Source organism: Mobula birostris, chromosome 23 (genome assembly GCF_030028105.1).
Source record: "Mobula birostris isolate sMobBir1 chromosome 23, sMobBir1.hap1, whole genome shotgun sequence".
NCBI classification, from domain to species: Eukaryota; Metazoa; Chordata; class Chondrichthyes; order Myliobatiformes; family Myliobatidae; genus Mobula; species Mobula birostris.
The window spans coordinates 62,005,783-62,027,821 of NC_092392.1; the positions used below are offsets into that span (position 1 = coordinate 62,005,783).

The following is a 22,039-nucleotide window of genomic DNA, read 5'->3' on the forward strand; positions in this document are numbered from 1 at the left end:
GGGGGACCCAGAGGATGGGCAAGAGGTATATTCAGGGGGACAGAGGGAGAAAAAGGAGAGTGAGAGAAAGAATGTGTCCATAAAAATAAGTAACAGATGGGGTACGAGGGGGAGGTGGGGCCTAGTGGAAGTTAGAGAAGTCGATGTTCATGCCATCAGGTTGGAGACGGAATATAAGGTGTTGTTCCTCCAACCTGAGTGTGGCTTCATCTTTACAGTAGAGGAGGCCGTGGATAGACATGTCAGAATGGGAATGGGATGTGGAATTAAAATGTGTGGCCACTGGGAGATCCTGCTTTCTCTGGCGGACAGAGCGTAGATGTTCAGCAAAGCGGTCTCCCAGTCTGCGTCGGGTCTCGCCAATATATAAAAGGCCACATCGGGAGCACCGGACGCAGTATATCACCCCAGTCGACTCACAGGTGAAGTGTTGCCTCACCTGGAAGGACTGTTTGGGGCCCTGAATGGTGGTAAGGGAGGAAGTGTAAGGGCATGTGTAGCACTTGTTCCGCTTACACGGATAAGTGCCAGGAGGGAGATCAGTGGGGAGGGATGGGGGGGACGAATGGACAAGGGAGTTGTGTAGGGAGCGATCCCTGCGGAATGCAGAGAGGGGGGGAGGGAAAGATGTGCTTAGTGGTGGGATCCTGTTGGAGGTGGTGGAAGTTACGGAGAATAATATGTTGGACCCGGAGGCTGGTGGGGTGGTAGGTGAGGACCAGGGGAACCCTATTCCTAGTGGGGTGGCGGGAGGATGGAGTAAGAGCAGATGTACGTGAAATGGGGGAGATGCGTTTAAGAGCAGAGTTGATAGTGGAGGAAGGGAAGCCCCTTTCTTTAAAAAATGAAGACATCTCCCTCGTCCTAGAATGAAAAGCCTCATCCTGAGAGCAGATGTGGCGGAGACGGAGGAATTGCGAGAAGGGGATGGCGTTTTTGCAAGAGACAGGGTGAGAAGAGGAATAGTCCAGATAGCTGTGAGAGTCAGTAGGCTTATAGTAGATGTCAGTGAATAAGCTGTCTCCAGAGACAGAGACAGAAAGATCTAGAAAGGGGAGGGAGGTGTCAGAAATGGACCAGGTAAACTTGAGGGCAGGGTGAAAGTTGGAGGCAAGGTTAATAAAGTCAACGAGTTCTGCATGCGTGCAGGAAGCAGCGCCAATGCAGTCGTCGATGTAGCGAAGGAAAGGTGGGGGACAGATACCAGAATAGGCACGGAACATAGATTGTTCCACAAACCTAACAAAAAGGCAGGCATAGCTAGGACCTATACGGGTGCCCATAGCTACACCTTTAGTTTGGAGGAAGTGGGAGGAGCCAAAGGATAAATTATTAAGAGTAAGGACTAATTCCGCTAGACGGAGCAGAGTGGTGGTAGAGGGGAACTGATTAGGTCTGGAATCCAAAAAGAAGCGTAGAGCTTTGAGACCTTCCTGATGGGGGATGGAAGTATATAAGGACTGGACATCCAACCTTCCTGATGGGGGATGGAAGTATATAAGGACTTATCCGTGTAAGTGGAGCAAGTGCTACACATGCCCTTACACTTCCTCCCTTACCACCATTCAGGGCCCCAACAGTCCTTCCAGGTGAGGCAACACTTCACCTGTGAGTCGACTGGGGTGATATACTGTGTCCGGTGCTCCCGATGTGGCCTTTTATATATTGGCGAGACCCGACGCAGACTGGGAGACTGCTTTGCTGAACATCTACGCTCTGTCCGCCAGAGAAAGCAGGATCTCCCAGTGGCCACACATTTTAATTCCACATCCCATTCCCATTCTGACATGTCTATCCACGGCCTCCTCTACTGTAAAGATGAAACCACACTCAGGTTGGAGGAACAACACCTTATATTCCGTCTCCAACCTGATGGCATGAACATCGACTTCTCTAACTTCCGCTAGGCCCCACCTCCCCCTCGTACCCCATCTGTTACTTATTTTTATGCACACATTCTTTCCCTCACTCTCCTTTTTCTCCCTCTGTCCCTCTGAATATACCTCTTGCCCATCCTCTGGGTCCCCCCCCCCGGTCTTTCTTCCCGGACCTCCTGTCCCATGACCCTCTCGTATCCCCTTTTGCCTATCACCTGTCCAGCTCTTGGCTCTATCCCTCCCCCTCCTGTCTTCTCCTATCATTTTGGATCTCCCCCTCCCCCTCCAACTTTCAAATCCCTTACTCACTCTTCCTTCAGTTAGTCCTGACGAAGGGTCTCGACCTGAAACGTCAACTGCACCTCTTCCTAGAGATGCTGCCTGGCCTGCTGCGTTCACCAGCAACTTTGATGTGTGTTGCTTCAATTTCCAGCATCTGCAGAATTCCTGTTGTTGACTGAGTACAGGAGTTGGGATGTTATGTTGAAGTTATATAAAGCGCTGGTTAGGCCTAATTTGGAATAGTGTGTGCAGTCTGATCACCTACTTGCAGGAAAGATATCAGTAAGATTGAAAGAGTACAGAGAAAATTTACACAGATGTTGCCAGGTATGAGGACCTGAGTTCTAGGGAAAGGTTGAATAGACTAGGACTTTGTTCCTAGGAGTGTAGGAGAATGAGGGGAGATTTGATAGGGGTATACAAAATTATGAGGGGTATAGATAGGGTAAATAAAAGCAGGCTTTTTCCACTAAGGTTGGGTGAGACTAGAACTAGAGATCATGGGTTAACAGTGGAAGGTGAAACGTTTAAGAGGAACTTCTTCATTCAGAGTGAAATAAATTGGCTCATTGAGTGGTGATGCAACAACAACCTTGCATCCAACATCAGTAAGACCAAGTAGAACACATAGTTGTAACCATTGAAGGGTCCGCAGCGGAAAGGGTGAGGAGCTTCAAGTTCCTGGGTGTCAACGTTTTGTAAGATCTAGCCAGTGCCCAATGTATTGATACAATTGCAAAGAAGGCTATATTTCATTCAGAGTTTGAGGAGATTTGGTATGTCACCAAACATTCTAGCAAATTTCTACAGATGTACCATGGAGAGCAATCTGACTGGATGCATCACTGACTGGTATGGAGGGACCAGTGCATAGGATTGGAAAAGGCTGCAGAGGCTTGTGGACTCAGTCAGCTCCATAATGGGCACTAGCCTCTACCATGGAGGACGTGTTCAAAAGGCAATGCCCCAAAAAGGTGGCATCAATCATTAACGACCCTCACCAACGAGGATAAGTCCTCTTCTCATTACTACCATCAGTGAGATGCACACTTAACAATTTAGGAATATCTTCTTTTCATCCACCATCAGGTTTATGAATGGTCAATGAACCCATTCACACTTCCTCAGTGTTTTGCTCTCTTTTTGCACTATTTATTTATTTTTTATGTATTCCTATTGCAATGAATAGTAATTTGTGTATTGCACTGTACTGCTGCTCCAGAACAACAAATTTCATACATCAGTGATAATAAACCTGTCCTGATCTGATTCTGACTGTAAATAGATCTCTAACTTGCACAATAAGTGTTTTCTGTGCCCTCTTGCCCTTGCGTATTATGCCCTAACTAATAAATCCCTACAGCCTTTTTAAGCATCATGGAAAGCAGCCAGAGCGTGAATGGGCCAGTGAAGGAGTGGAGCTTTGAGGCTTTGACTTGAGAGGCTTCAACGAGAAGAGGCAGAGGGCAAGCTAGCTCGCAGTTAGTTTTTACAATGGTCTCCTGAGACGGTGATGTGCCTGTCATGTGAGATGTGGCAGTCTTGGGGGAACGCTCCTCTCCCGCAGAGTCACATCTGCCAGAAGTGCATATGGCTGGGCTATCTGGAAGACCATGTAAGGAATCTGGAGCAGCAGCTGGATGACCTTCGACTCATAAGGGAGAATGAGGCAGTCATAGACGAGAGCTACAGGGTGGTAGTCATACCTAGGCTGTCGGAAGCAGGTCGCTGGGTGACAGTCAGAGGGGGGAAAGTGAGGGTGAGCAGACAGGTAGTGCAGAACACCCCTGTAGCCATTCCCCTGAATAATAAGTTTACCATCCTGGATACTGTTGGCAGGGACGACCGACCAGGTGTGAGCCACAGTGGCAGGGCCTCCGGCACTGAGTCTGACCCTGTGGTGTAGAAGAGTGGGACGGAGAAGAGCAGAGCTGTCGTCAATGGGGACTCTATAGTCAGGGGAGCAGACAGGAGATTTTGTGGACGTGAGAAGGTCACCCGCATGGTTTGTTGCCTCCAGGGTGCCAGGGTCCGGGATGTCTCTGACCGGGTGCACGACATCCTGGTACGAGAGGGAAAGCAACCAGAAGTCATGATACATATTGGGACCAACGACATAGGCAGGAGAGGGATGAGGTTCTGAAGTGTGAGTTTCGGGAATTAGGCAGAAGGCTGAAGAACAGGACCTCAAGGATGACGTTCTCAGGATTGCTGCCGGTGCTACGTGACAGAGATGGTAAGAATTGGAGGAGAAGGCGGTTGAATGTGTGGCTGAGGAGTTGGTGCAGGGAGCAGGGTTTTAGATTTTTAGATCATTGGGATCTCTTCTGGGGAAGGTGGGACCTGTACGGATTGGATGGGTTGCACCTGAACTCGAGAGGGAGCAATATCCTTGCAGGTAGGTTTGCTAGCATGGTTCGGGAGGGTTTAAACTAATTTGCGAGGGGGATGGGACCCAGAGCGATAGAGCAGTGAAAGAAGTGCATGGAGTAAAGCCAGATCTAACATACAGAGAGGCTTTGACAAAAGAGAAGCAGAATAAACGGTGTAAACACAGTAAGGTAGAAGGGCTGAAATGTGTGTACCTCAATGCAAGAAGCATCAGGAACAAAGGTGATGAACTGAGAGCTTGGATACATACATGGAATTATGATGTAGTGGCCATTACAGAGACTTGGCTGGCACCAGGGCAGGAATGGATTCTCAATATTCCTGGATTTCAGTGTTTTAAAAGGGATAGAGAGGGCAGAAAAAAGGGAGGAGGGGTGGCATTACTGGTCAGGGATACTATTACAGCTACAGAAAGGGTGGGTAATGTAGCAGGATCCTCTTTTGAGTCAATATGGGTGGAAGTCAGGAACAGGAAGGGAGCAGTTACTCTTCTGGGGGTATTCTATAGGCCCCCTGGTAGCAGCAGAGATACAGAGGAGCAGATTGGGAGGCAGATTTTGGAAAGGTGCAAAAATAACAGGGTTGTTATCATGGGTGACTTTAACTTCCCTAATATTGATTGGCACCTGATTAGTTCCAAAGGTTTAGATGGGGCAGAGTTTGTTAAGTGTGTCCAGGATGGATTCCTGTCACAGTATGTGGACAGGCCGACCAGGGGGAAGCCATACTAGATCTAGTACTAGGTAATGAACCGGGTCAGGTCACAGATCTCTCAGTGGGTGAGCATCTGGGGGACAGTGACCACTGCTCCCTAGCCTTTAGCATTATCATGGAAAAGGATAGAATCAGAGAGGACAGGAGAATTTTTAATTGGGGAAAGGCAAATTATGAGGCTATAAGGCTAGAACTTGCGCGTGTGAATTGGGATGATGTTTTAGCAGGGAAATGTACTATGGACATGTGGTTGATGTTTAGAGATCTCTTGCGGGATGTAAGGGATAAATTTGTCCCGGTGAGGAAGATAAAGAATGGTAGGGTGAAGGAACCATGGGTGACAAGTGAGGTGGAAAATCTAGTCAGGTGGAAGAAGGCAGCATACATGAGGTTTAGGAAGCAAGGATCAGATGGGTCTATTGAGGAATATAGGGAAGCAAGAAAGGAGCTTAAGAAGGGGCTGAGAAGAGCAAGAAGGGGGCAAGAGAAGGCCTTGGCGAGTAGGGTAAAGGAAAACCCCAAGGCATTCTTCAATTATGTGAAGAACAAAAGGATGACAGGAGTGAAGATAGGACCGATTAGAGATAAAGGTGGGAAGATGTGCCTGGAGGCTGTGGAAGTGAGCGAGGTCCTCAATGAATACTTCTTTGGTATTCACCAATGAGAAGGAACTTGATGATAGTGAGGACAATATGAGTGAGGTTGATGTTTTGGAGCATGTTGATATTAAGAGAGAGGAGGTGTTGGAGTTGTTAAGATACATTAAGACAGATAAGTCCCCGGGACCTGAAGGAATATTCCCCAGGCTGCTCCACGAGGCGAGAGAAGAGATTGCTGAGCCTCTGGCTAGGATCTTTATGTCCTCGTTGTCCACGGGAATGGTACCGGAGGTTTGGAGGGAGGCAAATGTTGTCCCCTTGTTCAAAACAGGTAGTAGGGATAGTCCGGGTAATTATAGACCAGTGAGCTTTACGTCTGTGGTGGGAAAGCTGTTGGAAAAGATTCTTAGAGATAGGATCTACAGACATTTAGAGAATCATGGTCTGATCAGGGACAGTCAGCATGGCTTTGTGAAGGGCAGATCATGTCTAACAAGCCTGATAGAGTTCTTTGAGGAGATGACCAGGCATATAGATGAGAGTAGTGCAGTGGATGTGATCTATATGGATTTTAGTAAGGCATTTGACAAGGATCCACACGGTAGGCTTATTCAGAAAGTCAGAAGGCATGGGATCCAGGGAAGTTTGGCCAGGTGGATTCAGAATTGGCTTGCCTGCAGAAGGCAGAAGGTGGTGGTGGAGGGAGTACATTCAGATAGGAGGATTGTGACTAGTGGTGTCCCACAAGGATCTGTTCTGGGACCTCCACTTTTCGTGATTTTATTAACGACCTGGATGTGGGGGTAGAAGGGTAGGTTGGCAAGTTTGCAGATGACACAAATGTTGGTGGTGTTGTAGATAGTGTAGAGGATTGTCAAAGATTGCAGAGAGACATCGATAGGATGCAGAAGTGGGCTGAGAAGTGGCAGATGGAGTTCAACCCAGAGAAGTCTGAGGTGGTACACTTTGGAAGGACAAACTCCAAGGCAGAGTTCAAAGTAAATGGCAGGATACTTGGTAGTGTGGAGGAGCAGAGGGATCTTGGGGTACACGTCCACAGATCCCTGAAAGTTGCCTCACATAGGGTAGTTAAGAAAGCTTATGGGATGTTAGCTTTCATAAGTCAAGGGATAGAGTTTAAGAGTCACGATGTAATAATGCAGCTCTATAAAACTCTGGTTAGGCCACACTTGGAGTACTGTGTCCAGTTCTGGTCACCTCACTATAGGAAGGATGTGGAAGCATTGGAAAGGGTACAGAGGAGATTTACCAGGATACTGCCTGGTTTAGAAAGTATGCATTATGATCAGAGATTAAGGGAGCTAGGGCTTTACTCTTTGGAGAGAAGGAGGATGAGAGGAGACATGACAGAGGTGTACAAGATAATAAGAGGAATAGATAGAGTGGATAGCCAGCGCCTCTTCCCCAGGGCACCACTGCTCAATACAAGAGGACATGGCTTTAAGGTAAGGGGTGGGAAGTTCAAGGGGGATATTAGAGGAAGGCTTTTTACTCAGAGAGTGGTTGGTGTGTGGAATGCACTGCCTGAGTCAGTGGTGGAGGCAGATACACTATTGAAGTTTAAGAGACTACTAGACAGGTATATGGAGGAATTTAAGGTGGGGGCTTATATGGGAGGCAGGGTTTGAGGGTCGGCACAACATTGTGGGCCGAAGGGCCTGTACTGTGCTGTACTATTCTATGTTCTATAACTACTTGCTAGACCATGAGAATACAAGAAGAATGTGGACATGCTAAGATCCTACTAAATGGCAGAGCAGGACTGAACAGAGCCTGCTCTCCTATTAAATTGGATCTTGTAAAAGCATCTTTCTTCAGATGTATCTTGATTCTATTATTGGTTAGAAATCTATCAGTCTTGGCTTTAAGTATAGACAGGAACTCTGCCACAAATTCCAAAGATTCATACCTTCTGAGAGAAGACATTCTACATAATCTAGAAAATCCTACAAGAAGTAGTGCATATGGCCTAGTCCATCACAGGTGAAGCACTCCCCACCTTTGAGCACATCTACATGGAGCACTGTTGCAGGAAAGCAGCATGCATCATGAAGGACCCCCTTCACCCAAGCCACATTCTTTTCTTGCCGCTACTATCAGGAGGAAAGTACAGGAGCTTCAGGATGCACACCACCAGGTTCAGGAACAGTTATTACCCCTCAATCATCAGGCTCTTGAACCAGAGGGGATAATTTCATTCAGCTTAACTTGCCCCATCACTGATGTATTCCCACAACCTGTGGACTCACTTTCAAGGACTCTCACCTCATGTTCTCAATATTTATTGCTTATTTGTTTATTATTATTATATTTTGTATTGTCTAATGTACATTGGTTGTTTGACCATCCTGTTTTGGTCTTTCATTGAATCTATCGTGTTTCTCGGATTTACTGTGTACATCCGCAAGAAAAGAAATCTCAGGATTATATATGGTGACAGATATATACTTTGATAATAAATTTATTTTGAACTTTGAATTCTTTCTTGGTCTTCAATGGACGTCCCCTTAATCTGAGGCCAAGCTCATTTGTTCTGGACTCTCATACGAGTGGAAACCTCCTCTTGGCATTTACCTTGTCTTCACCAAGAATCTGTCTTCAGGGATCTGTGGGCATACACTCAAACATCCTTCCATTTGTCTACACCAAATAATGTTTGACCCATTATTATGTTTGATTTGCCTTCGCCTGATGCATTACCTCACACTTACCTGGATTGAATTGCTTTTGTCAGTTTATGCCCACCTATCCTGCCAATTGATATTGTGAACAGGCTCTGAGTTGCTACATCGCAAAAGTTGCTTCTGTGTCCTACTCTTACCTGTTTATCTGTTTTTTTCATTTGTTTCTATTTCTTAATATCTTTCATTAAAATATCGGCAATTAAACTGACGAAACATTCTTTGCATCCTTAATCTTTGGTTCTTTAGTTCTTTAAGTCTCATTTGATTCTATGACAAGTGGTTAAGATGTTTGTCTAGTGATCTGAAGGTTGCTAGTTCGAGCCTCAGCTGTGGCAGCATGTTTGTGTCTTTAAGCAAGGCACTTACTTAACCACACATTGATCTGGTGTCTGTGTGAGGAGTGGCGCCCCACACAGACTTCCAATCTGTGCCTTGTAAGGCATGAGAATGCCTGATGCAGGCCTTTCAAGGTCTGAGTCGATGTTTCCTCCCCCCCCCCCTCCCTTCCCCTGATACTATGACCATCATCCAGTAGCACTCACACCTACAGTGATGAAATGCTTTGAGAGGCTTGAATCAACTCCTGCCTCAGCAAGGACCTGGACCCACTGCAATTTGCCTATGCCACAATAGATCTACAGCAGACATAATCTCAATGGCTCTTCACACGGCCCTAGATCACCTGGACAATACAAACACCCATAGCAGGATGCTGTTCGTTGACAATAGCTCAATGTTTAACACCATCATTCCCACAGTGCTAATTGACAAGGCTACAAAATCTGGGTCTCTGTACCTCCCTCTGCAACTGGGACCCTCAACTTCCTAACCAGAAGACCACAACCTTGCGATTGGTAATGATACCTCCGCCTCTCTGATGATCAACACTGGCGCATCTCAGGCATGTGTGCTTAGCCCACATCTCTACTCTCTCTATACCCTTGACTGTGTGGCTAGGTGTAGCTCAAATGCCATCTATAAATTTGATGATACAAACATTGTTGGTAGAATTTCAGATGGAGATGAGAGGATGAATAGGAATAAGATATACGAGCTGGTTGAGTGGTGTCATAGCAACAACCTTCAACTCAATGTCAGTAAGTCCAAAGAGCTGATTGTGGACTTCAGAAAGGGTATGTTGAGGGAACACAAACCTATCCTCATAGAGAGATCAGAAATGGAGACAGTGAGCAATTTCAAGTTCCTGGGTGTCAAGGTCTCTGACGATCTAACCTGTTCCCAACATATCAATGCAGCTATAAAGAACACAAGACAGTGGCTATATTTCCTGAAGAGCTTGAGGAGGTTTGATTTGTCACCTTAACACTTAAATTTCTACAGATGTACTGTGGAGAACATTTTGACAGGCAGATCACGTGGTGGTATTTGGGGGGGGGGGCGGTGTCGCTACTGCACAGGATCAAAAGAAATTACAGAAAATTGTAAAATTAGTCCATTCTATCTTGGGTACTAGCCTCTGTAGTAGACCATTAGACCATAAAATATAGGAGTGAGGACTCACTGGTGCTTTGTAAAGTCCCAACATTATATCCTTGCTTTTATATTCTAGTTTTCTTGAAATGAATACTAACATTGCATTTGCCTTCCTCACCACAGACTCAACCTGCAAATTAACCTTTAGGGAATCCTGCACAAGGACTCCAAAGTCTTTTGCACCTCAGTTTTTTTTGTATTTTCTCTTCATTTAAAAATAAATTCATTTCTTCTACCTAAGTGCATGACCATACGCTTCCCCACAGTGTGTTTCATCTGCCATTTCTTTGCCCATTCTCCTAATGCCTAAGTCCTTCTGTAGCCTCTCTATTTCCTCATAACTACCTGCCTCTTCACCTACCTTCATATCATCTGCAGACTTCGCAACAAAGCCATCAATTCCATCATCCAAATTATTAACATGTAATGTAAAACGAATTGGTCTCAATACAGACCCCTGTGGAACACCACTAGTCACTGGCAACCATCCAGAAAAGGCTCCCTTTGTTTTCACTATTTGCCTCTGGCCAGTCAGCCACTGCTTTATCCATGCTGGACTCTTTTCTGTAATGCCATAGGCTTGTAGCTTGTTAAGCAGCCTCATGTGTGGCACCTTGTGAAAGCCTTCTGAAAGTATACAATACCAAGTACACAATATCAACCAATTCTCCATTGCCTATCCTGCTTGTTATTTCTTCAAAGAATCCAGGAGATTTATCAAGGCAAGAATTTCCTTTGAGAAAAGCATGTTGACTATGGCATATAGTTTCCTTCTGCCCGTCTCCTTTCTTGAAGAGTGGAATGACATTTGCAATTTTCCAGTCTTCTGGAACCATTCCAGAGTTGAGTGATTCTTGAAAGATCATTACTAATGCCTCCACGATCTTTTCAGCCACCTCTTTCAGAACACTAGGGTGTACACGATCTGGTCCAGGTGACTTATCTAGCTTCAGACCTTTCAGTTTCCCAAGAACCTTCTGTCTAGTTTTGGTAACTTTGAACACTTCATAATCCCTGACACTTGGACCTTCCACCATACTGTTAGTGTTCTCTGCCATGAAGATTGATGCAAAATACACATTCAGTTCACCCACCATTTCAATGTCCTCCATTACTATTTCTTCAGCATCATTTTCCAGTGGTCCAATACCCACTCTCACCTCTCTTTTACACTTTAGTATCTGAAGAGACTTGGTATCCTCTTTAATATTAATGACTAGCTTACTTTTATATTTCATCTTTACCTTAATGACTTTTTTTATTTGCCTTCTGGGTTTTAAAAGCTTCCCAATCCTCTAATTTCCCACTAATTTTTGCTCTATTATATGCCCTCTCTTTGGCTTTTATGTTGGCTTTGACTTCTCTTGTTAGCCACAGTTATGTCATTTTTCCTTCTTCCTCTTTGGGACGTGTGTGTGCCTTGCCTTCCGAATTACTTCTGGAAATTCCAGACATTTCTGTTCTGCTATCATCCCTACCATTGTTCTTTTAAAATCAATTCTGGATAACTCCTCTCTCATGCTCTGTAATTCCCTTTACTCCACTGTAATACTGATATCAGTATCCAAGACATCGTCAAGGAGTGGTACCTCAGAAAGAATCAGAATCAGGTTTATTATCACCCACATGTGTCGCGAAATATGTTAACTTAGCAGCAGCAGTTCAATGCAATACATAATATAGAAGAAGAAAAAATAGTAATAAATAAGTAAATCAATTACACTATTTGTATATTAAATAGATTAAAAATCATGCAAGACCAGAAATAATATTTAAAGAAGTGAGGTAGTGCTCACGGGTTCAATATCCATCATTAAGGACCTCCATCACCCAGGACATTCCCTCTTTTCATTGTTACCATCAGGAAGTACAGAAACCTGAAGGCACACACTCAGTGATTCAGCAACAGGTTCTTCCCCTCTGCCATTCGATTCCTAAATGGACATTGAACCCATGAATACTACCTCACTTTTTCAATATTATTTCTGTTATTGAACTAGTTTTAATTTAACTATTTAATATACATAAATATACTTACTTTTTCTAAATGATCATGTATTGCTGGTGCTAACTAAGCAAATTTCATGATATATGCTGGTGATAGTAAACCTGATTCTGACTTGATCAACTACCATCTTCCACATGGATTTTGCCACTCCCCATTCTTTTCCTGCCAGGCCAGCTTAAAACCTTCTCCAGTCACTTTACTGTATAGCAGGGTTTCTCAACTGGGGTTCCACGACAGGTTGCTAAGGGTTCCGTGAAAGATCGTGATAAAAGAAATAAACATCGTTCTTTGAACTTTGCACATTGGTGATGCTAACGATGCTAGCACCTGCAGTGGTGGGCAGTGACTGAGCAGTTGTGTTAGCAATCTCAGCTCTGTATGGTGGTGCACTGTAGGACTGTGCTTATTTGGTTGAGTCCATACTCAGTTTTTGATGGGAGATAGAGGAGGCTGTTGATAATTAGTGAGTGCCATATTGCATGGAGGGGAGGACAGTTGGCTGATGATGAGCGTGAAGTGCACTTTCTGAACATTGACTAGACTTTCCCAGCTTGGACTGTGATGTCAGTCTCTCCCTCCTGAATTATATCCTCTAATTTCCCCTTACGTGCCACCAACTGATTTATGGGAGTGAACAATCTACCACTGTAGTAGAAAATTAGAAGGAATTTTTACATGCTGCAACTCAGCTGCTGGCCTGCTGTTTTGCTCTCGTAAATGTTGCAAAAGGTAGATTATGTAGGTTAGAAATGAATTGTCTTGTGAAGTTTTTATGTTTCTTGCAGTTTTCTCATTTAGTTCAAAGATTCAAAGGGTCAAAGGTTGAATTTAATGTCAGAGAAATGTATACAATATACATCCTGAGATACTTTATGTGCCCAAAGAATGAACAGTTAAATGTGAGAACCCCAAAGTCTCCCCCCCCAGCTCCCCCTCCTGCGTGTAAGTGGCAGTGAGCAACGATCCCCCCTACCCCCACCAGCAAAAAAAAACGTGCATTGGTACCATCACTGAGCCCAAGCGTGTGCTAAGCATTAGCAAAGACACAGACCAAAGTTACCCCAAAGGCTTCGCATTTCATCTGACATTTGACAAATTACAGGTCTCTCTCTCCCTGGCAAGGGAGAGGGAGGTGTCCTCCATTTTCACAGCGAGCAGGAGACATAACAACAGCCCTCTGGTTTACGATGTTAAAAGTCCGTTTTGTTGCTTTTTTAAGCTCTGTGTCCAAAGATCGCAAAGACTTCTGGTCTTCGGGCCCAAAGTGAAAGATTTTCCGGCCTCCCCGATGATACACGAGTCTCCTGCCATGGCACCGACCCTCGATCTGCCCATCTCCAGAGCCCCGAGATCTTCGGCTTTCAAACACTATCGAGACACTCAGGCCAAACCCTTGGCATGTTGAATAATGGCTGGTTGTAGAACCCTGAGAACGGGTCCCATTCTTGCAAAGAACCGAAGCCTGCATGTAACTCCAGGTCAGGGTCTTCGAAAGAACCCTGAAAGGGAAAAATAAAGATATGAAAGATGGAAATAGAGCTGTTTCTGAAGATGCAAGCAAAGGAGTTGCCGTTAGGCGCCATTATCCCTCCTAAGCTCCGCCTTCATAGTTATTCATTATGCTGTTCTTATTATGCAACAACAGACACAAAAATGTCCATATTTACAATGAAAGCTACTTATCCAAGTTGTTCCATTCCATTGTGCCTAGTCTATGACAAACAACTTACAAATACAGCGATGGCTCCAGCAAAATTGAAAAGATGCTTATAACTATAAATCACAGCCATATGACACGTAAAAGTGCTGATTATTTTAAACGACTATTGAAATCTCAAAACAAACAGAGTAAAGTTTTTGTTAATAAAGTCACAGTAAAAAGGTCAGGAACCAAATTATTTAGTAGCAGAAGTTATTACCCCAAAAAGGAAAAGCCACACAGTTGGTGAGAACACAGTGATGCCAGCATGTAAAATGCTAGGACAAGATGTTGTATGAGAAATTGAAAATGTTTCACTCTCAAACAGTACAATAAGTCGGCGTGTTGATGACATGTCGTGATGCTGAAGAAGTTTGGTGTGATAAACTAAAAAACAACAGCTTCTCTATATAGGTTGATGAGCCAACAGATTTCACCAATAAATGGTATTTGTAAGATTTGTAAATGATAGTGAAATTCAATAATTTTTTTCTGTTGCAAAGAGCTGCTCAAAACAAGCAAAGGCCAAGATATAGTTAATGTTTGTTTTTCATATCTGGAAACAAAAGGTTTGTCTTGGAAGAATTGTGTTGGCATCTGTACTGATGGTGGCCTATCAATGGTTGGCTCCATGGGAGATTTGTTTCTCTTGTAAAACAAAATTCTGACATTGTCACACCACACTGCTTCAATATTGTCAATAAATTTTCGTAAGTTGAATCAATTTACAGCCTTTATTTAAATTAAATATACCAAGCCTACCTTTAGAAAAATTAACTGCCATTTTGGCTTACGCCAGTTATTTAACAGAAATTTATTATGTTTGCCTTATGAATTTTTAAAATTTATGAAAGGGAAGGAAAGAGATTAATTTCAAGAAAGGTAAGCTAAGCTTAACTACCTGTTTTGTTTTCAAGAAAGGCTGGCTAAAAATTCATTCTCTACTCAAAAGAGCATTGACAATTATTTTTGGATTATTATATCTACAACTTACTAGCATACCATGAGCTGTAGATATAATCACTTTTACACAGTGGTTCCCTGAGACCTGAAAATTATTTCAAGGGTTCCGCCAGGGCTTAAAGGTTGAGAAAGGCCGGTCTATAAGGATATGAGGGTAATTGAGATTGGAGAAGATAGACCAGTGAAATCCTCCACTCCACTCGTCCACTCGACCCAGAAATCCTCCACTCCAAACTCACCCAACTCACTGTCTCCCCCGCCATCTGTCAGTGGATCACAAGCTTCCTGACTGACAGGGTGCAGCAAGTGAGGCTGGGGAGCATCATTTCTAGCACCTGGACAATCTGTACCGGTGCTGCCCAGAGATGTGTGCTCTCCCCACTGCTCTTTTCCCTTTACACTAATGGCTGCACCTCACAGGATCCATCTGTTAAACTCCTGAAGTTTGCAGATGACACAACTGTCATTGTCCTTATCCGAGACGGTGATGAGTCTGCATACAGACGGGTGGTGGAACGGCTGGCCCTCTGGTGTGGTCAGAACAATCTGGAGCTAAATATGCTCAAGACTGTGGAGATGACAGTGGACTTCAGGAGGAGTGCCGCAATACTCCCCCCACTCACTATATTCAACAGTATTGTGTCTGCTGTGGAGACTTTCAGGTTTTCTGGGTGTCACAATCTCCCAGGACCTGAAGTGGACACCCAATGCGGACACTCTTATCAAAAAGGCTCAGCAGAGTTTGTATTTCCTATGTCAACTCAGGAAGTACAACCTGCCTCAGGAGCTGCTGATTCAATTCTATTCAGGGATAATCCAGTCTGTCCTCTGTTCATCCATCACTGTCTGGTTTGGATCAGCTACGAAACAAGACAAGAATAGACTCCAAAGAACCGTTAGGGCTGCGGAAAGGATTATTGGTGTGAAACTGCTCTCGATCCAGGACTTGTATGCATCTAGAGTCAGGAAGCGAGCAAGCAGGATCATTGTAGACCCATCACACCCTGGACATCACCTGTTCCAATGCCTTCCTTTTGGTAGGCGGTTTAGATCACTGTATGCCAAGACAAATAGGTACAAGAACAGTTTCTTTCCATATGCCATCAGTCTTATGAACACTTGAATTTTAGTCTATTATAAACCAAGAACACCTGTACATACACAGGTATACCTCATTGTATATAGTTCACGATATTTGCACTATTGTTTTGTTTGCTTTTTGATTCTGTACAGTGAGAGCTCAGGGAAACCGGCATCAAATTCCCTGTATGTGTCCACATACTTGGCGATAATAGAGGATTCTGATTCCGATTCTGAAGCATGAAAGTGGTGTAGTGAGGTGCTACTGCAAATGGATAGATTGGACAGAACCCAAGATTGTTTTCTATACTAAATCCTGAACTATTTAGATGTTCACCTACAAGCTTGATAGTTCACCAGGCAAATATTTCTTAGCTCAATGAATGAAACAAGTTATGTTGGTGTTTTTATTATGTTGTTTTTTTCTGGATTAATGGTTCTTCTTTTATTTTCTACAGCAACCCTGGCCACACAATCCCACAGAATTTTTGTTGGTGGAAATGTTTAATGGCAGTGCAGCCCAGTTTCTTGCTATTTCAGAAGCTTTGTCAGGTGGTAATCGTCGTGTTCTGCAAACTAAGCCTCCTGTTCCAGCTGAGCAGGAGGTACTTGATGTGACAATGGAACTTTTCCTGGCAGGCTTGCTACTCATTTCAGGTGTGATATTCTACACTTTTTTTTTACACTGCTTAACTTGTATCATTCTAGATTTAGCCTCCCTTCAATTATACTTGTCATTAAAAAGGACTGAATTGTAACATAAAAGCTGTCCCATTTATAATGGATGAATCACGTGGAGTAAGCTGTTGTCCTTTTGTCCCTAGACGTCCTTTTGTAGTTCTCCTGGTCAATGCATGTTCAGACCAAAAGTCTTGTTATTTAGGGTTCCCTCTCAATAGAACAGCTCTGATTTGCTTGTAATTCAATTGTGATTGGCTACCATTTTGCCCAATTACCCTTAACTGTTGCTGGGACTTACTTTGGCATTTTGGAATGCAAGAACCTTGCAATCAGCCATTTGAGGCTTTTAAAAGTGAGATAGCAAGAGGTCATGGACTGAATGGTCCTGTTAGAGTGAAGAGCAGGGATGCAGGAGTATGGAATCCTGGCTGATAAGAGATATTGAAGCTCTGGTCAGGAATAGAAGGAAGTATGAGTCAGGTATAGGCAGCTGGGCTCAAATAAATCCCTGGAGGAGCAGAGTATATTTAAGAAGGAAATCAGGAGGGCAAAAAAGGGAAATGAGATAGCTTTGGCAGGGAAGATGAAGGAGAAACTAATGAGATTAAAGAACAGAGTAACCAGGGAGATAAGGTTCACATGGTATGCTGCTCTGGACAGGTTGCATTGGATCCAGGGAGAGCTTGCAAGCTGAAATCAGAATTGGTTTGATACTAGGAAGCAAAGAGTGGTGGTGGAAGGTTGTTTATTGGAATGGAGATCTGTTACTAGTGGTGTGTCTCAGGGGTCAGCACTGGGCCCATCTTTGTTTATCATACCAATGATTTTGAGAATATACAAGGCATGATTAGTAAGTTTGCATATGACCCAAAAATAGGTGGAACCATAGACAGTGAATAAGGTTATAAAGAATTAGTGGGATTTTGATCAGCTGGATAAGTGGGCTGAGAAATGGCAAATGGAGTTTAATCCAGATAAATATGAAGTGTTGGATTTAGGGAAGCCAAACAAGGGTAGGTCTTCCACATTGAATGGTATGATTTGGGGAGAATTGTAGAATCGAGGGACCTAGAAGTGCAAATAGATAGTTTCCCAAAAGTGGCATCACACACAGTGTGGTGAAAAGGCCTTTGGTACACTGGCCTTCATCAGTCAGGATACTGAGTATAGAAGCTGGGGTGAAATGTTGCAGTTGTATAAGATGTTGGTGAGGCCACATTTGGAATATTGTCTTCAGTTTTAATCACCCTGTTATAGGAAGGATGTCTTTACATTGGAAAGTGTAGGGGAGATTTACGAGGATGGTGCCAGGACTTGAAGTACTGGCTTTCTGGGAAATGTTGGGCAGTGGATTTAGTGGGGACAGAATCAAGTTTTGCTAAGATTTTATCCTGTCTGGAGATTTGTTGGTGAGCAATTATTGTTTTAAAAAAATAACAATTGATTATTGTTTGTTAATGTTTAAAAAGCTTGGATTTGAATGGAAAAGAGAATAACTTGTGATTGTATTAAATCTTGTACATCATTCTTAACAGATCCTGATGTGGATTAGAGGAAGTGAAGTATTTTTGAAAAATAGTTGCTGTTGTAATATGAGAGAAAATGATGCCTAATTTGTACATTGCTGCAGTTGGGGCTCTTTCTGTGTCAAAGACCAAATAATTTTATTTTTTTTCTTCTATGATATTGTTTGGGAAGTTTGATAATTTCCTTGTCCTGCACTAAAACTGTATAAAGGGATACACTTGATAATGCAGATCTAAGTTCTGATCTGGAGGAGAAGATGGCGGCGCGACGTAGCTTGCAGTGGCCACTCTGGTGGTGATGTCTGTTATTTGTCAAGTAGGGTGCCGTGCACAATCCTGATTTGATGGAGACAGACGTTAGAGCATGGAGGACATCTAGTGAAACTTCTGAAATGCCTGCTTCGCTGCTGCAGCTGCTACTGTGTGGTCCAGAATCTCTGGAGGAGAAGGCCCTGAGTCCTCGGCTTTGCTTGTTGCTCGGCGGCTGGGGAGGGGTCGAAGCGCTTGGCAGGGGATGGTGCTCGGAGAGGCTGTATCAGAGGGGCTGGTTGGAGGCTCGAAGTTTTCGGACGGACTCAGAGTCGGCTGCTGTCGGGTGCTTCCAATGCATCGGCAAGTTGTCGGCGCTTGAAGGTTCATGGCAGGGAGAGTTTCTCCCTTCTGCCGCCTGCGTTAGGTGATGAGTCGATCGGGACTATGAGACTTTTTTATACCGTGCCCATGGTCTGCTCTTTATCAAATTATGGTATTGCTTTGCACTGTTGTAACTATATGTTATAATTATGTGGTTTTGTCAGTTTTAGTCTTGGTTTGTCCTGTTTTTCTCGTGATATCATTCTGGAGGAGCATTGTATCATTTTTTAATGCATGCATTTCTAAATGACAATAAACGAGGACTGAGTGTCCTCATAATCTAATCTAATCTAATCTGAAAGACAACTCTTTCAATTCTTCATTGGATGGTTTGTATGAGGGATTGAATCCACAACCTTCCTTTTGAGACTTGATTGTTAACTGCTAAGGTGGTACTACTACACCAATTGTAGTTAAGTCCAACTGCAGTTAAAGAAATTATTGCATTTGCTGGAAATCTAATACAAAGACTGAAAACACTGGAGATACTCAGCAGATCTGGCAGTATTAGTGAAAAGAAATAGAAGTGAAGTTCCAGACTAAAAACAACATTTAATCTTGTTTCTCTTTGATGAGTTACTGCTTCACCTTCAGAATAATTCCAGCATTTTTTTTGTCATTATCCTTTAATACTAATGGGTTTTAATCTTATAAATTCCATGGAATTCCTTCGGAAAGATAATTGCTGTGGAATTGGATATTTAAACTGCTGCTTTTAAACATGGCATCTTTAAATGTGATCCCAAGTGCAAGTGTGCTTTTACCTTTGTTGCTCCTTGATGAGTAACATGTCCGAAACAACTCATGCAATGGAATTATGTGGTATTGCATGCGACTTCTATGAATTGTATTCAGCAGAAAACATTAGGTACAGGGACCAGAGATGGAAAGGAATGAACCCCAATTCACAGATTTGATATTGTTATGGACAGTAAAGACAATGGGTATGAAGTCCTTTGTACCCAGACTTATTGCTATCTGGGGCATTTTGTAGGAGATGGAAGCAGAGTTGACTTTCAAGAGTGGCATCCTAGGAAGTATGGGGTACTGCATGTCAATGTAATCTTTTTAAACCCTGCACTGAAATATGCTAAATTGTAAAGCTATGAATACTCAGGAGACAGCTCATATTTTCATATCCGTGGATCACCCAGGACTGCATTGATGCCAAGTTCAAGTTCAAATTTTATTGTCATTTGATCATACACAGGAATACATCCACACGAAATGGCGTACCTCTGGGGCCAAGTTGCAAAGCACAGTACCAACAGCCGCACACAGCTGAAGGCACATATAATTATAATAGCAGAAGAACATACAGTTACAAAATATATATATTTGCTGGTGGCCACAACACGCAACAATCAAGGTAACGCACTCCCCCCCCCCCCCCAACACCTTGAGCCTTTCCAAGGAAATAGTGAATTGAATGCACAGTATTCCACATTACCAATGTCCAACAGGGTCTTACAATCACAAGAAAGAACAAGAACAACTCTGCTGGTTGAATTTTGAACAAGATTCTAACTAAGATCTTTCTTGTACAGTAGCAATTGCTGTTGTTGTAATCCTGACAATGTGGGACAAAAACCCATATGCATCCTGTTCATAAAAAAGAAGACTGGACAAATATAAACTTGCTTGATTATTGGCCAGTCAGTTCACTTTCATTCCATCACTTTTTTCCATCAAAAAAGTGATGGAAAATACCATTGAAAAAATACCAAGCAGCATTTTTGCTCTGGATTTCCAGCTTTTGGAAAATTGCAGGTGTTTGTCACCAATACCAAATACAGGTTTTGCTCAGACTATGTGCTTTAAGAATTCAATGCAGCTTTGATCCAAATACAGGCCAGAAAGCCAGGTTCCAAGGTGAATGAAAGTGAGAGTGAGCACCCATTGTGTATATATAGGCAAATCTTGATTGAATTTGGCATCAAGGAACCCTGATAAAACTGTTCAATGGGAATCAAGGGAAAAACGCCAAAATGATTGGCGTCATACCTTACACAAAGGAAGATGTTTGTGGTTGTTAGAGAGAGCTCCTCACAGTGTTGCAGGACTTCCTCAACCAACTTCAGATGCTTCATCAATAATCTTCCTTCCATCCTAAGATCACTGATGAATACACATATTTATTTCCATTCATAGAGTTTCACCAAATAGAGCAGTCCATATCTGCATGCATCAAGGTCTAGATAATATTTAGTTGGACTGAATAAGCAGCAAGTCATATTTTGTTCTTTAAAATCCATTTGCTGTCTCTAATAATAATTGGCTCTCCATAACATTCAGTGGAATGATCATTGTGAAATCTTCCACAATCTTCGAAGCTTACTAGGAGTCAGGAATTCAACTAGACTAGACATATACTGTATATATTGTGGCTGCTAGAACAGACAGAATCTGGGTATACTGTGGTGAGTGACTCATCTTCTGACAACCCTGAATCCTTCCACTATCTACAAATGCAGCGTCAACAACATCATTCAGAACAAAATATCCATCTTGCACTCCAAAATTTAATTTCCTCTACAATAGTCGTGTAATCTACAAAATTTATTGCCGCTACTTGTCTCAGCCACTATCTTGGGCAATCCATGACTTCTGCCACCGAAAAGGATAAGGGCAGCTATGAGAATGCTTGAATTACACCATCCTTCAAGTTCTCTAAATTGCACACCACCCTGATTTGAAAATAATCAGCAAATCCTTCATTGTAACAAAATCCAAATCCTAGAATTTCCTCCTTGGTATTTTTGTGAGAACATGTACCTCAGTGATTGCAGTGACTGCAGTGATTCAACGGCAATTAAAGATGGATGATAAATGCAGGTGTTGCTACCGATGTTCTTGAGAAATGTGGGACTGGCTGCTGTATTGGAGGAACTCTCCATATCATTCCCGAGAATTAGTTCAGCTACTGACACCACAAATGACACACAGTGGCATGCAAAAGTTTGGGCACCCTTGGTCAAAATTTCTGTTACTGTGACTAGCTAAGCGAGTAAAAGATGGCCTGATTTCCAAAAGGCATAAAGTTAAAGATGACACATTTCTTTAATATTTTAAGCAAGATTACTTTTTTTATTTCCATCTTTTACAGTTTCAAAATAACAAAAAAGGAAAAAGGCCCAAAGCAAAAGTTTGGGTACCCTGCATGGTCAGTACTTAGTAACACCCCCTTTGGCAAGTATCACAGCTTGTAAATGCTTTCTGTAGCCAGCTAAGAGTCTTTCAATTCTTGCTTGGGGGATTTTCACCCATTCTTCCTTGCAAAAGGCTTCTAGTTCTGTGAGATTCTTGGGCCGTCTTGCATGCACTGCTCTTTTGAGGTCTATCCACAGATTTTCCTGATGTTTCGGTTGGGGGACTGTGAGGGCCATG

At 43.1% G+C, this 22,039-nt stretch overlaps 1 protein-coding gene across 13 annotated transcripts in view; it reads left to right on the top strand.

Moving 5' to 3' along the window:
- Window positions 1–22,039, top strand: part of cfap54 (cilia and flagella associated protein 54) — a 482,407-nt gene that overhangs the window by 47,657 nt on the left and 412,711 nt on the right. For all 13 annotated transcript variants that reach the window (XM_072241335.1, XM_072241340.1, XM_072241339.1 and 10 more), the window contains one exon: window positions 16,271–16,469. In XM_072241335.1, coding sequence (XP_072097436.1) covers window positions 16,271–16,469 — 199 coding nt within the window. The remainder of the gene's footprint in view (window positions 1–16,270; window positions 16,470–22,039) is intronic.